The sequence below is a fragment of the Brachyistius frenatus genome, unplaced genomic scaffold (genome assembly GCF_029030835.1).
Source record: "Brachyistius frenatus isolate BFR_SWC_R1_liver_20210118 unplaced genomic scaffold, ASM2903083v1 Contig_115, whole genome shotgun sequence".
NCBI lineage: Eukaryota > Metazoa > Chordata > Actinopteri > Embiotocidae > Brachyistius > Brachyistius frenatus.
Genome location: NW_027210714.1, coordinates 1,257,655 through 1,273,323, shown reverse-complemented (window position 1 = coordinate 1,273,323; position 15,669 = coordinate 1,257,655). Strand labels below are relative to the sequence as shown.

Genomic DNA, 15,669 nt, shown 5'->3' with positions numbered 1-15,669 from the left:
TCGCCAAGGTTTCTATTAATGGTTCAGATTCCACCTTGGCCTGTTGATGGTGATTCAACTTTTAGTGAAGTTGAAACGTTTGGAGAAATTGAAAAAGTTTTGCGTACACTACACATTACAGGAAGATATTTAATATCACTGTAGACCCCCTTGAAAACACGTATATCTACTATCCAAAGAATGTCTGCGGCAATTTTGGTCGCATTTGAATGAATATTTGGGGAAGGTGAAGTTACAGATTGCAGTGAGCCAAAGATTTGTCACAATGCAGAGCAGCTCCTGGGAGGATTGGTGGTTAACACTGTTGTCTTTCAGCAAGAAAGTTCAAGGTTCAAGTATCACCTTTTGTCATTACTTTAAAAATTAAAAAAAAAAAAAATCATCCTATAGCATGTTGTCCAAATTATGAAAATAATGTCATACTATAGCAAAAAGTGACCCAAAACTCATTTTTGGGTCATTTTTTGGACGACATGATATAGTATGACTTTTTTTTATCACATTTTGGACGACATGCCACGGGCACACTGATTGACGAAAACAAATTCTTTTGATAACTTTTAATTCCAAACATGTTAAGAGTGCACAGACTAAATTTCAAGTTGGTCCGACAAAATTTGTAGGAGGAGTTTGTTAAAGTACAACATGTGTGAATCGCCAAAAATGGCAACTAAATTCAAAATGGCGGACTTCCTGTTGAGTTGACGTAATGGTGCATTGGAACTTTTTTGTACATCTCGGTGTGATACACATGTCCACCAAATTTCGTGCATGTAGGTATATGTGGCCGCCGGGGCATCTGTGTAGGGGGCGCTAGTGAGCCATTTGGCCACACCCACTTGCGACTACACTAAAATATGAAATTTTTCGCAGTTGTTTATGGAGAATAATTATTACGCAGAATACTAACTCCTTGAAGAACAATACCATCGGTGCTCGGGCCCTAATAATTATGTGTCAAGAGGTAGCCATTTGAATCTGTATCAGCGCACACAGCTGTCTTCCAGCACCGTCAAATGTAGGCCAGGAAAAGCCAGGACAGGACTGTCAGATCTGTCTACATTTTGGGCTTGAAAATGTGGGACAATTTCACTTTGGAATCGGCCCAAACTTGAAATGATCAAAGAGCGTGATTGATTATCAAATCTGGCAATGAGTTTGATGATCAGGGTGATCAAATTCAGACTCTTTAATCATCCACTTTTCTTGTGCAAAATCAGACAAAATCACAACTCCCTCTTGCACCCACTGTGAAACTGTGAAATTGTCAGTAAACCCATTGAGGTTCCTGAAATACTTCCACCTTGTGCTCTCTCGGGTCGGGGTGCTGTGAGGAAATTAAGACAATTCTGTGAGGGTGCTGGCAGAGCTGGGGGGGTCGGAGAGGGAGTGGAGCTGATGGTTATTTCTGGGATCGTATATCAGCGAGCATCCCCTCCTGTACCGGGGGGTGCTTGAGAGTGACATGGCAAGTGTTGACTACAAGGGAGGATGAACACACACACACACACACACACACACACACACACACACACACACACACACACACACACACACACACACACACACACACACACACACACACACACACACACACACACACACACACACACACACACACACACACTCACGCCCCCTCTCACCCTCCGGAGCGCCCACCCTCTGACACAGCATTCCAGTGTGAGCAGATGAAAACCAGCCTCCCCCCACCCCTCTCTGTCTCCTCATGGGTGGAGTGATTTGCAGTGGTCCCACAGACACGCAGCACTCATTGATACTCAGAGTGTGTGAGGAACTGAAGAAGGGGAGAGAAACATATATACACCATCTCACACAGACACACACACACACACACACACACACACACACACACACACGCACACACACACACACACACAGACAGACAGACACACACACACCCAGACAGACAGAGCAGGCTGTGAGCTGGGATGGTATCGGAGGAGATTGTGGTCTCCCTCTCGGGAGGAGCCCCGTGGGGCTTCAGACTGCAGGGAGGAGCGGAGCAGCAGAAACCGCTACAGGTGGCAAAGGTACAGTGGAGTTTACATTTCTGGTGTATGTAGGACTTGTTTAACTTTTCCTCACTCTTGTACTTTTATGGGCACATTATAAAGTCAGTAATTACTCGCTGTCTGTTCTCAACTGGTTTTACGAAAGACAATAAAAATGACCTGTTTGATAGGAAAAGTCATACTGAAATGTTCAAAATCAGAATCTCTTTTCACATTATGCAACAAAAGACAACTTTTTCTCCGGTTACTTGAGCAATTTTGACCACAAGGAATCCTTCCTTCTTCCTCACACAATGCCGAGTGCAGGTTTATTTGGCTGTGGCCCAGTTCAATTTGTCCCTCACCTGTTGTGATTGAGTTTATGGGTCCGAGAACAGTGTGACTACGTGTGTGTGTGTGTGTGTGTGTGTGTGTGTGTGTGTGTGTGTGTGTGTGTGTGTGTGTGTGTGTGTGTGTGTGATCTCAACTCAAGTTCCATCACTGCATCCTGATGGTGAGCAGTAGCGGAGATTAGTAGGCGATTCTCTGAAATAGAACGGTGTATATTACATGAACGTGGTTTTGCGAACACACAATGGGTCGTGAACTTTTAGATTTGTGGTGGTCACATATTTATCAGACAAAATAAGCCGACTGTAAGCTCCGATATATATTCGTCTTCAGTCTCCAGCCTTTTTGGTGGGTGTTTATATTTGATGACAGTTCAGGATGTTCTCTCTAATAGAAGAAGCTATAATGAAAAGCAGGAATATGGCCTCGCTCACACTGACATTAAAAGTTGTCAGTCAAGCTGTCAAAAGTGCCGATTCAAAATGGAGGCAAAGAGGGGCTCTGGCACCAAAGGCCTCTCTTTATCCAGAATTTTCAAGCAGAAAGTGCCACCAGTGCGTGCTTCCTCTTGTTGGCGTTAGGTGCGCGTATGCAACTTGTCTCTTGTGTGTGTGTGTGTGTGTGTGTGTGTGTGTGTGTGCGTGCGTGTGTGTTGATGTGTGCATACCTCAGATAAGCCCGGTTGGGAATGAAGAGCAAACTAGAGGATCAGAATAGCTCATTTAAGAGGAGTTGGAAGCAGAGCATGGAAAAAGGCCGACCTCTTGTTCACGCGAAGATAGAGACGCACACACACACACACACACACACAGGGAGTGCCGCACACACTCACACGTTTTCTTTTTGCATTTAACTGCAGTATTGTGTGTTTTTCTTTGTTTCCCGTCACAGCGGCGCCTGTCTTTCTCCGTCTGTCTCGGAATGTGGTTGATTTTCCTGTGAGGTTTTATTTCGGGTATGTGGTGAACATATGGTGAATGACAGACATGCCCCCTGGTCCAGACTGGTGATGCAGCTGTTCAAACCCCCTCTTTCATGATGCTCACTTGTGCTGTGTGTGTGTGTGTGTGTGTGTGTACATACTGTCTGTGTGTTGTTTGCATGTGAGTGGGAAAGCAAGAGCTTGATAGCTTGTCGTCGTCTTGTTCGTGGAGTGGGATTATTGGGTCAAGAGATACCGATAAAAGCAAATGCTCAAAGTAGCTGCTTGAACACACTCAACATTTTTAACTGCAGCAGTGATAATGTGTGTAACAGTGTGTGTGTGTGTGTGTGTGTGTGTGTGTGTGTGTGTGTGTGTGTGTGTGTGTGTGTGTGTGTGTGTGAGAGGCGACGGCTTTATCTACTTCTTTTAGAGGCAACGGTAATCTAGTGGACAAGAATACTCACCTTTCCATATAGTCCGTCACCCCACCCCCACAGACATACTTCCTGAAGGGTCCTATGACATCATCTCTCAGCGACCTCCAGCAGCAGCTGCATTACTTCATGAGTTATTCTGATGCAGCGACGACGGTGGCCACCACTAATAAGGGTCTTAATATACTCTCTGTTGGACACGTACATGGACAGCTGCAGACACCGCGGATACATAATAGTTCTGTTTAAACGACTTTCTGTAATCCACCTGGAGGACTAGTTACACACAGTAGTTTGACCTCTGACATTTGATCGTCTTCATATATTATTTTAAAGATGAGATATAGAGATGCGTGTAGCACAGTGTCCATTTTGGTTTCACAGTGCACCCACAGTGGCTGCAGACGACTCCACCATAGCATGGCTATTAGGAAGGCTACCAACAATACAGATTAACCCTGCGAGGCCTTCTCACTAACTATTTATAATTTTAAGAGGCATACATATTCAAAAAGCACAGTTTGAGTTGGAAAAAAGAAGTACTTGCTTGTACCTAACAATAATAACAATAACAATTATTTTTTTGATTTGATTGACAGTAGCCTGACAACATGCAAATAACCCCCACAACTGTCATCAGGCTTTGATTAAAAGGATGCTGGTGCACGGAAATATGTGACAGACACTTTTCCAAACTGAGCCCGCCTACTGCAAACCAGTAAAAATGACTTCAGATAAAAACCCAAACACCGAGATCTTTAATGAACTAACCAACATTGTCCCAACTGTGGCAGAAAGTTCATGTCACATGTGGAACCCTGAGACAAAAGCTGACAGACAAAATACAGAAAGCCATACATTTTTAATGTGATTGTTACATCTTTAAAATTAAGATTTTGTATGTGTTTCTTTCAGCCAATAAATTCAGAGCCCCTGGCTGGATAAAATGTTGGGAGGATTAAAACGCTAAATGGACTTTACATTTTGAGCTGTTTATGTAGAAAACAAGGTTAAAGCTCCCGGTGCAGGTCGATTTTAAAGAGCAAAACAGAAGACAGTCAGCAGAAAGAAACACAAACAGCCGCACAGAACTGTTTTTGGGACAACATACATACTTACAGTGACACCGGGTCTCACTCTGAGGAGGTCGCAAGACAAATCTGTGCAAGAAAAGAAAAATAAATCATCTGTGCAGCATGAACTTTTGTTATTACAGGATCATTTTTTTCAAATAAAACTTGAGGAAAAGTCACTCATTGGTTGGTAATGGACGGTGGACGCACTCACTCAATGGCAGCAAGCTACCTGGGGTTCATTCATGCTGTAACAGGTGACAATGTGTCAATATACTTGCTGATTTTAAGAGAATAAAAGCCAATAGGTTGGAGAACCACTGGTCTGAAAAGCCAAATAATTCATGGAAAGTAGACCTGGGACTGTCTATACAGTGTATCTACAAGATATTAATGCGTTATTAACCTCTTTCCGCTCTTTAGGTACGCAGGCGCAGCAAAGCGTGCCGAGCTGGACTGAAGGAGCAAGATGAGCTGGTTGCCATTGGCGACCACGTGTGTGCAGATCTCAGTCACGCTCAGGCCATGAACCTCATAGACACACAGAGCGGGACGCTCAGCATGAGGGTGAAAAGGTCAGAGTGTGGACACGCGCGTACGGTGCACGACACAGTCTTTGACCTCGTTGTCGTATCATACAAACGGATTCATGTTCTTCATTTTCACAACTTGTCATCTGTCTGGATTTCAGGCTCCCCTCTGGACTCCACTCCTCATCTTACTCCGGCATCTCTGCGTCGAACCGCTCCTCCATGAGACTGCTGTCTCCCCCTGTGGGCCCCGGTTCCTCCATCCTCCCCTCCACCGAGATAGCCTGGGGTGTCACCTCCCCTCCGGACAGCGAGGCTTACTACGGAGAAACGGACAGCGACGCCGACACACAATCGTGCATGCACCGCCGCCAGCGTCGCACACCTCCTCATGCACGCTCACCTGCGCGCCACGACCACCAGGAAGAGGAGGAGACCTCGGAGATGAGCGGGTAAGAGACGGAGACCTGAAGTCCCTGTTCTCAATGAATTCTTCCTTAAATCGGTCTGAAAGCTGAAACATCATACTGCAGTTTTGTGTCCATATTCAACATTAAAATCTGAATCATCAAACATCTACAGCTCAAATCCATCTTCACTGCAAAATCATTGTTTTATCAGATAAGGTGTTAAAAGGTGTGACATAAATTTACTCTGCAGGAAGATAAGGAAAATCTCCTGAGTTTGCATGAACCCCTCATGCCTTTGGCTCTTTTATGAAAGTTTCACCTGTAAAAAAATATCTCCAAACTCTGCCAGTGATGGCTCCATAACTGTAAGGCCAAAACTAGCAACCGTGGTCTCTATGTACCATATTATACTTTTTGAAATTGTCACTCCTTCAAAACTAGAAAAAGAGAATGAAGGATTATCTGGATTCCAATCCAGGATACCGTAATGTCAGCTAGACCACCCTGAAAACCTTTCAGTTTCAAGTTTCCGCCTTAATATCTGTAAACGCTGTCGTGTCCTGTCTTTTCTCGAAGGTATGAGAGTGCTACAGATGCAGGAGGTACCGTGCAGGGACAGTGGGACGGTCAGTGTCTTCCTGGTGTCCCTCGCAGAGAGCTCGTCTACCAGCCCCTCCAGGCCGAGTGGACCACTCCTGCACACGCCCCACACACTCTGACCCCTCATACGCTCACCCCGACCCCTGACCAGGGGTTGGTGGAGGCGGAGGGAGAAGGGGACAGCGGCTTTCAGGAGGTGGGGGGCTGCATCGGGCTGATCTGCCCACCCTTAGTGTCTCCGGAACGGGCAAAGGATGCTCTGATGTTGGGCTCCGGTAAAAATCTGGTGGCCATGGTGGGACTGCAGCAGACCCCTGTCAGCGACGAACTCTCCACCACCTACATGGAGAAGGCACGGCAAGCCAGTGAGTATATAACTTAATACAAAGCTACTACGTATCATCTCAGCTGCTATTTCTATCAGAATAAGAATCACCTAATGACTGCTGAGACTGTAAGTGCTGAAAACAAATGAGGACATTTAAAGTTAAATGGTCTATTTTTATGTGCCTTTATTGTAATTAAAGTTGTGGATAAAAGGATGATATAAAAAGGCTTCCAATATTTATGGTGTTCTGTAAAACTAAAGGAAACACAAACTCAATTATTTTGAATATAGTTTGTTGCTATAGTGCTAATTACAATCCTTTACAGCATCCTGTACATCTAATACAACTTTTACCCATCAAATCTACAACCAACAATTTGTGTTAAATCCCATTTGGATCCTGAATGTGAGTCTTGTGTTAAGTTTGAGGCTAAAACACCAGCTGCTAACCAAAAACAAAGATCCTGGCAGTGCAACTATTTCAGTTTTGACCAGTGTTTTTGCTTTTTAATAGAAACTCCAGAGATTAACTCGTAGTCTGAAAAAGTATCAACTGCAGGTAGTCTTAAATCTTTAGATGGAGCACCCTCTAGCGGCCATTTCCTGTAACCAGAATATCAGGCTACATTTACAGGCTGGTGGTGATGGGGTGATATATACCAGATACAGATGGAGGTATTCCACCTCCCCCCTCGTCCCGTCCTCTGTCCCCTGAAACAGCAGTGCATCTCGGCTGTCAAGTATTCTGAGCATTCGCTTCAGCGGCTGTATTTATAGGTATTGAAACCTCTGATTGATAGGCTGAACACACCTCTGAGTTAAAGGCCAGCTGAATATCTGGTGTGTTCGTGTCAGTGTGTGTGTAACTTGTGGTATGAATGTGTTTTTTGTCTGTTCACAGTAGGTTTCGTAAACTCCCGATTCTATTGTTGAAATGATGAGGCGATTCACCAATTAGTCAGTTGCACAGTTGCAAGGTGGATTGAGGTTAATATTTAGCAACTATGAATGAATTAATATTTAATAAACAAGTAATAGTAACTTAATAGGCACTAAATAAGAACTAAATAGTAACTACAAAAAAGACAAATTGATCTTAAAATTTTAAGAATGTATTTGTAGCATTTTGCACAGTTTTGGTTTTGGTAGTCTTGGCGCATATCAACTGGTTAAAAAACTGCTCCAATAATTCCAAAATTAACCCGAGCTCTATGCACAGTAGGACGCAACGCCTGGAAACAATTCCTTGTGGCGTGTACACTGACCAGTATATTCACTCTGTGAATTTAGGTCTGGGAACACCAGGATAGTCTTTGGTTCTAATCACCTTGTACTTCTGCACAATGCATTTTGCGCCACAGAAAATGAATCAACAAATATTTAGATAACCAATGAATCATTTAAGTCATCTATCAGGGAAAATGCCAAACATTTGCTGGTTCCAGCCTCTCGTGTGGAAAGTTTTAATGCTTTGCTTGGACGTTGGTCTGAGTAGGTATTGTGATCTGACATTTAATAGGCTAAACAATCGATTGATTAAACGAAAAAATAGTAGACAAACTTTTGCCAGAAGAATATAAGGGGTCGTGAAAAATGTATTGGGGTAGAAAGTAAGACAAAAGAAATACAAAAAAAGAGTTTGGTTTGTTTTTTTGATTCCACTTTGATCTTTGCTTGTTTCTTGTGAAACACAGTCTCGTTATATATCTCTATATCGCTTCAGGCCTCAAAAGCAAATCAAAACAAACCAATCTAATGAGGGAAAAATCATGCAAAGTCTGCGCCGCGAGCAGACACTGAATTTTATCAAGGGGTAACAAGCAAAAAAAGAAAAGATTATTTTACTATGTATGATTCCTATACTGTGATGTTGAGAAGCCATTTTAAGGGAATAGTTAAACATAAACAAAGAAGACCTAGTGTGCTAATCAGTGATCTTTTGAGCTGCTGTGAGGTGGATCTGCAGGGATGCTGTTGACCTCAATTTCTGGTCTTCATGCTAAGCTCAAGCTAACTTTCTCTAGGTTATAGCTTCATTAATATTGTACAGATGATGTTCTCATCCAAATCTTGCCAAGAAAGCAAATAATGCAAAATTCCTTTAACCCATGAAGTTGTATTCACCTTGTGTGGTTAACTAAGTGTGACAGCTTATTAAACCAAAGCACCGTCTGAGTTCTGACTTCATACGAGTGAATGCTGCAGTCATGACGGAAGCGTCATCCGGCACAGGAGGCTGAAGGCCGGAGTGAGTTTGCTGCAGGATGAGAGCTCTGCTATAGGATGAATGATGACAGAGGTGTCCAGAGACCTGCCCTTTCTCGTGTTACAAACACACACACACACACACACACACACACACACACACACACACACACACACACACACACACACACACACACACACACACACACACACACACACACACACACACACACACACACACACACACACACACACACACACTGCCTTTGGATTTGGATATGGGATTGTTAGCTCCGCTGCTGTAGAGTGTGTGCAGTGTTACTCAGGTGTTAGTTGTCAGCGAAGACGGCACATCAGCAAAGATTTATGAACACTCTTTCCTCTATAATCTATAATTGGCTTTATGAACTCATACACACACACAAACGCACACATGTAGCCACACTCAATGACACGGCTGTCTAAATATCTTCTGGTGAAGGGTCTCCCCATCCCTGTGTGTGTGTGTGTGTGTGTGTGTGTGTGTGTGTGTGTGTGTGTGTGTGTGTGTGTGTGTATGGGACAGAGACCGGACAGGTGTTTGATGCCTGTCAGACAGACAGGAATAGAGGGTTGACATCATGTGTTGGTTTGGGTTGCTGGACACAGACAAAGGTCTTTACATGGGCTGTGCCCCGAGAGAAGAGCAGGAAGACAGAGGCCGAACGGTTCCCCACTCAGAGCGGGCTCAGACACCGTTAGGGTGAGTGTGGGAGGATCTGAGGGAGGTTAAGGACACACGCACACACACGCACGCACACACACTCCTCACACTTGTGAGATGAGGTACCTCACATCTCCTTCAGGTTCAGACGTAGGTGGACGCACAGTCCCACACACTGTGTACGCAGGTAAGACGCATTACACATGGACTGACACACATTGGAGGTGATATCAGTTTGAAGTGATATGTTGCCTTGAGATCTTGATTTCAGTGAATTATCTCTCTTTCTGTGCCATTAGAAAGTTGACTGTTATTTGTTACATCAGACGCGACTGATCACGCTGAGGTGAGACTTGAAGTCACCTTAACTGTCACTATCCTGCAGTCTTAGCTCATTTCGTAGTGCTTTATCAATGTTGTGATGCTCCGTTCTTTGCAACAGGTTGGAAACTAAATGCAAACAATGACTGGAACAAAAGTTACAAATTATTTATAGCTATCTCTAACCCTGTTGGCTCACAGGAAGGTAAGGAAAGATTTGTCGGGACACCGCTTCGGCTCAGAGTGAAATATCTCAACAGCTTTCAGATGGAATAGGACGGGATTTTGTACAGACATTCGTGGTCCCCAGAGGATGAAAGTCTTTGGTGGTTCTGACTTTTCTTCCAGCGCTACCAGCAGGTTGCCATTTTTGTTTTGGTTTGCCATAAAATTTGGTACGGACATTCATGTCATCCTCGGGATGAGTTTCGGTAACATCATCTTTTAATCTTTACTGTTGCCATCATCAGACCAAAGTTTCAATTTAGCGCTAGTTGACATAGGTTAGCATGCTAATACACAAAACTGAAATGTGTAGAGCTCCGAGAAAATTTCTGCACACAGAGTCACAGAGCTGCATGCATGGCAGTGGACTTTTAGTTCGTAAAATATTGTGAGATCGAGACATTGAGAGAGATCTTGTGACAGAAATTTCAAAACTTTGCAACTGTAGAATTGAGTTTGATATGAGGGTTGAGTTTTCACAGTTTTTTTTTTTTTTCTGTTTTCACCTTTGTTTTATGTCTTGGTGAGTTTGACTGTATGAAAGTTAAATAGCATATTAATGTGTGTGGACACAAGCTGCATCAGTCTATAGTTATGTAGTGAGCATATTCATGTGAGGTGAGCCAAGATACTAAAACAGACTCAAATAGCCTTGGACTAAGCACACACACACACACACGCACACACACACACACACACACACACACACACACACACGCACGCACGCGTGTGCGCGCGCACGCAGGCACAAACAAGTATTTGTACAGAGGAGACACTGTGATCTCACCTTGTGATTCAACTTTGGAGAGCAGCAAGAATTCTTTGTTCTAAATCCCCAACACACACTCCTGTCTGTCACTAATGCTCATCGCAGCTCTTCACTGTCATAATGCTGCATAAATCAGCCACTACTCACAGTCAGTGTGAGGGCTATCACACTGCTATGTTTGTCCCATTACTGCTCCTCTGATTTGTTTCTAGTGTTTCAGCGCATTAATTTCAGTCTCTCGCTCTTTCCTCTTCCTGTCTTGCAGAGTTGCAGCGAGGGGAGAGTGTGGTGGAGAAACAGGTGAAAGAAGCTCGCACTAAATGTCGATCTATCGCGTCATTGCTGACTGACGCTCCCAACCCCAACTCCAAAGGGGTGCTTATGTTCAAGAAACGCCGGCAGAGAGCCAAGAAGTACACGCTTACCTGCTTCGGCAAAGCTGAGGGAGACAGAGGAGGGGACACAGAGGGGGAGACAGGAGGTGAGACAGAGGAGGAAGGAGAAAGTTCCATCCTAAGCGGCTCAGAAGTTGACGAAGAAGGATTCGCCGCATCGTTTGACCCTACGTGGGATTCTGGTTATCTAGACCTGCTGGACAGGAGAAGCTCTGCCTGCCCATCAGCCACGCCAACAACCAATCAGAGACCAGGACTGGACATTTCAGCTTATCAAACTCCAGGACTTGTGATCAATCAAAGCCCAGGGTTGGAGGTGTCAGGGCTGGAGAGCTCAGGCTATCAGGGTTCAAGGCTGGAGAGCGGCATCACAAAGCAGCCAATCGGTAGCCACGCGGGACACATGTCTCCTCCAGCTGTGGCTCTGACCAATGGGGCGTCGGTAGCGGTCAGTCGGGCTAGTGTTGTTCTGAGCCCGCCCTCTCAGACGCCCCTTCGAAGTCAGAATGGGCAATACGGCAACCCTATCCCTGCTCCTAACGCTGACCTCAGTCCTAGTCCCATCACAGACTTCGGCCCTAATCCTAATGTTCTAAACCGCACCGCACGACCTTTCACCCCCGGCCCCAACCCTTCCCGTGCATCTGTAACCTCCGTGATGTTCCGCCCTCCCCAACCCAAACCCACAGCCATAACCATGGCGACCAAACCCGTGGCGGCCGTCTCCATGGTGACAATCCCACCTACTCACTATCCGTCGGGGCCAGATGCAAGGAGAGCGGTGTCTAGCACCTCTCTGTATATCCCTCCAAGAAATAACAGCAGCAACACTCCGCCCTCTGTTAACTCTCCGCCATCAGCTCTCTCACCTCCCTCCTCTCTTTCTTCTGCACCTTTCTCTCAGCCTCCCGCAAACCAACACACATTTCCTCCCCAGCCCGCAGCGCATGCCTCCCCCTCTGTCCCGTTCTCTCCCTCTACAGCTCAAGGTTTTCCGGTATGTCCGTCACCTGCGCAACCTTTCTCCCCTCCAGCTCCTCAGCCGTACCTCTCTCCTCCTGCTCCTACTTATCCACCTCCATCCACCTGCAATCCAGCTCCTCCTTTCACCCCACCACGTCCTCCTGATTGGACTCAGGTCTCCTTCCCGGTCCAGCCCGCTACTCCTCCAAACCACCCGTCTCCATCTCCGTCTGTCCACCCCTACATCAACATGGCAGGTGTAGTGACTCCTGACCCCCATGCTTCCATGGTAACTGCATCCCCTCCTCAGGCTCCTGCCGCCGATTCGCTGGTGACGCGGGAGCAGCGCATCTCCGTCCCAGCCGCTCGCACCGGCATCCTACACGACGCTCGTCGTCGTAGCAACAAGAAGCCAATGTTTTGTGCAGTCCAGAACAAAGATGTCTCTCCAAACCCGGACTTGCTGTCGATGGTCCAGAACATGGATGACCGCTTTGTGAGAGCCCCCGGTGCTGAATCTGGAGCTGCACCCAGTGGGGAGGCTGGGCATGAATCGGGACCTGAAGAGGACTGGCTGAGGCTCGGGGCAGAGGCCTGCAATTTCATGCAGGCTCAGCGGGGACCCAGGCCACCCCCTGTAGCTCCCAAACCTCAGACCCCTCAGGTACCTCAGCTGGCGGGGAAGGGAGGTCAGCTGTTTGCCCGCAGACAGAGCAGGATGGATCGGTACGTTGTGGATCGATCTCCGTCTGTCGCTGCAGGCCCTTACTCTCCGGCGCAGACGAGGGAGCCCTCACCCACGCCTTCCCTCCCGGCCACCTGGAAGTACTCGTCCAACATCCGTGCTCCGCCGCCCATCAGCTACAACCCCCTCCTCTCTCCTTCCTGCCCAACAAAGGCCCAGAAGAAACCGGAGGTGGCAAAGTCGGGGAAAGCTGGATCCAAAGGTCAGAAAGTCGGCATCAAGCCCGTGGACATTATGAGCCACCAGCCCTACCAGCTCAACTCTTCTCTGTTCACCTACGGGAGCGGGGTTCCCCAGGACACCTCCACCTTCCAGCAGCAGACAGGAATGACTGCCGGTCCTCAGAAGACAGCACGAGTCTACGAGGTAAAGCGCTTCTCCACGCCTCCTCCTCCGGCCACAGGACCTGCCCTCAAGGTTATCGTCCCTCGATCTGCTACTACGCTCGGAGAACCACTGTGGCGCTCTGATGTCATGTCTCCCCCGCTCACTGCTGGCCCCACGCCATACCAACACCGTCAGCCCTCACCCCAACCTTACCAGCCTCAGTGGGGCACCTCCCCTCTGTCTCCCCCGGTGCCTCCTGCCCCTACAGCTCCGCTCCCTCAGCTGCCCACCTTCTCCTCTGCTGTTGGTCCACATGCAGTCCAGTCCCCTACATTCGCTCACCCGCCGCCCTGCAATCCTGCGCAGGCAAACAGGCAGTTTAAGAGCGCCCCAAATCTAAGTCGCCTGAGCCACGCTGGTGCCTCTCAGATGGCGCCCAGCAGCAATCAACCCACCAGGGTACCCAAGCCAAGGTTCAGCACGTCCAACCTGGGTCTGCAGCCTTGTGTCTGGCGTCCTGGATCCACAACGCACTGAAACGATTCTGGTCTGGACAAAATAAACCAACGTTCTATGAGAACATACAGCAATATTTTTTAAACAAGCCCACATGTTTTTAGCATTATAATGTTATTCAAGGCTGCGGCTTGGGTTTTTATCCACCACGTTATATCACGAGATCTGTTTGGATCGGCCACACATGTAGCAGGTTTTCCTCATTTAATCTTGTTGACTCAATTATTCAAAGCATTAGCTTGTCACGTAAAAGGAACACTGTGGTTTTTAAAATGAAATGTAGAGCGGAGACCTGAGAAAGGTTACGGAAATGGAAGTCAACTACAGACTGAAAGGCCAGAAAGAGATGTTGGAGAAAATAAAGTTTTGTAAATATTATACTGAATGATGAAGAATTAAATTTCAACATTTAAAAAAAAAGAAGAAGAATCGAGGATGTGTAACGATAAGACCGTTGTGAGAGAGATGTAGCTGAAGATGGGAAAAAGATATAAAGGAAAAGACAAGGAAGCACTGATGATTAGAAATAACGCCTGATGAGTGTAAAAGGTGCAGATTGGATTTGAAACTTCATAACCTATAAACATCCTACAATATCTGTTGGTTTCTGTCAGTATATTAGATTTGTTTCACTAAGTAGCTACTATTAATCCCTCTTTTGAAGATAATCTGAGGATTTGTGTTTGATGATTGTGTAGTTACACTCTGCAGCAGCGTGTGCTTTGTTTTCTGTAGTTTTTAGGCTGAGGAGCACAGCTGCGACGAGGAAGGGGAAAAGCCTTTTTTTACAGTGGATTACAGTGATTTCTCATCTGTTGATATGAAACAAGAGAGGTACAACTGTTTAGCTGTGATTCTTTTCCACGGAGACATGCAGCCGAATAAAAATAGACATGACTCACCTCAGCTGTCATTCTGTTTCTCCCCGTGTCAACCACGTCACCACCCCGCTCCCACACTGGGGCCCAGAATCTCCTCCTCCGATTACTTTTGACCCTTTTCTCTCTTTCAAACATGCACTGACTCTTCCAGGAGCTCAATTATCTAAGAGTTTTGGCAGTTTTTACTCCAGATTCAAAAGCTTTCATTTTAAGCATCAACATTTTTTTTTGTGGATTTAATGGTAGTTTCAACTTTCACCACAGGGAGTCGCTGTACGATCTATCATCCATACATGCTGCACCATTGCAGTTAATGGTCTCCCCTCTCTCATCTTAGATTTTAAATTGGTAAAATGCCCTTAAGTCTTAACAGTAACATTCACATGGATCTTCCATTTGATTTTGTTATATGCTACCTGTAAATTCACTAAATACTTGGCAATGCAACTGACTGAGAATAATTTTTATTTTTTATTTTTTTAAATGCATGCATTCTTTCCATTATTTTCTACCATTTATGTTTCAATGTTTGATCGCTGCATTTGACAATGTCCTTGTAGAATTGCTGGCCTACATTTCAGAGCCGTTTAAAGGCTGCCACCTGGAGCTGTGAAACCCAACCATGGCCACAGAAGGGTATCTAACCTTTGACCCTTGACTGAGATCAGTTGACAGACGCGGCTAACTTTAGCCGCTAACTTTAGTCCTTTTCAGGTCCAAAGGTAAGTTTAGCTGCCGTGCGACTGGAAGGGAAAACACACATACACACAAAATCCCTCCAGTGTGCAGCATATTAATTTTTTTCTGAAAACAAGGTAATTTGATTTTCGAAATACTGTACATAAAAAAACAAACAAACAAAAAAACTGTAACTGCACCAACGGCAATGACTGAAGTGCTCTTTTATCTACCGGCCATATTACCAAATTAGTTCAACAATTTTCTCTTTCAGTCCT

At 45.7% G+C, this 15,669-nt stretch overlaps 1 protein-coding gene across 1 annotated transcript; it reads left to right on the top strand.

Annotated features, from left to right (window-relative positions):
• The first annotated feature begins 1,741 nt into the window (after positions 1 to 1,741).
• synpo2lb (synaptopodin 2-like b) lies at positions 1,742 to 15,174 on the top strand. Its single transcript, XM_069713079.1, has 5 exons — positions 1,742 to 2,051; positions 5,219 to 5,370; positions 5,487 to 5,777; positions 6,312 to 6,700; positions 11,152 to 15,174. Exons 1-5 carry the CDS (start codon positions 1,950 to 1,952, stop codon positions 13,851 to 13,853), a joined length of 3,636 nt encoding a protein of 1,211 aa, XP_069569180.1. The 5' UTR covers positions 1,742 to 1,949; the 3' UTR covers positions 13,854 to 15,174.
• Positions 15,175 to 15,669: the final 495 nt, after the last annotated feature.

Excerpts from the sequence above, each read along its gene's own strand:
- synpo2lb (XM_069713079.1), top strand. The coding sequence starts at position 1,950 with ATGGTATCGGAGGAGATTGTGGTCTCCCTCTCGGGAGGAGCCCCGTGG. Across the intron at positions 5,371-5,486 it reads CTCAGCATGAGGGTGAAAAG|GCTCCCCTCTGGACTCCACT; the intron begins GTCAGAGTGTGG and ends TCTGGATTTCAG. Across the intron at positions 6,701-11,151 it reads GGAGAAGGCACGGCAAGCCA|AGTTGCAGCGAGGGGAGAGT; the intron begins GTGAGTATATAA and ends CCTGTCTTGCAG.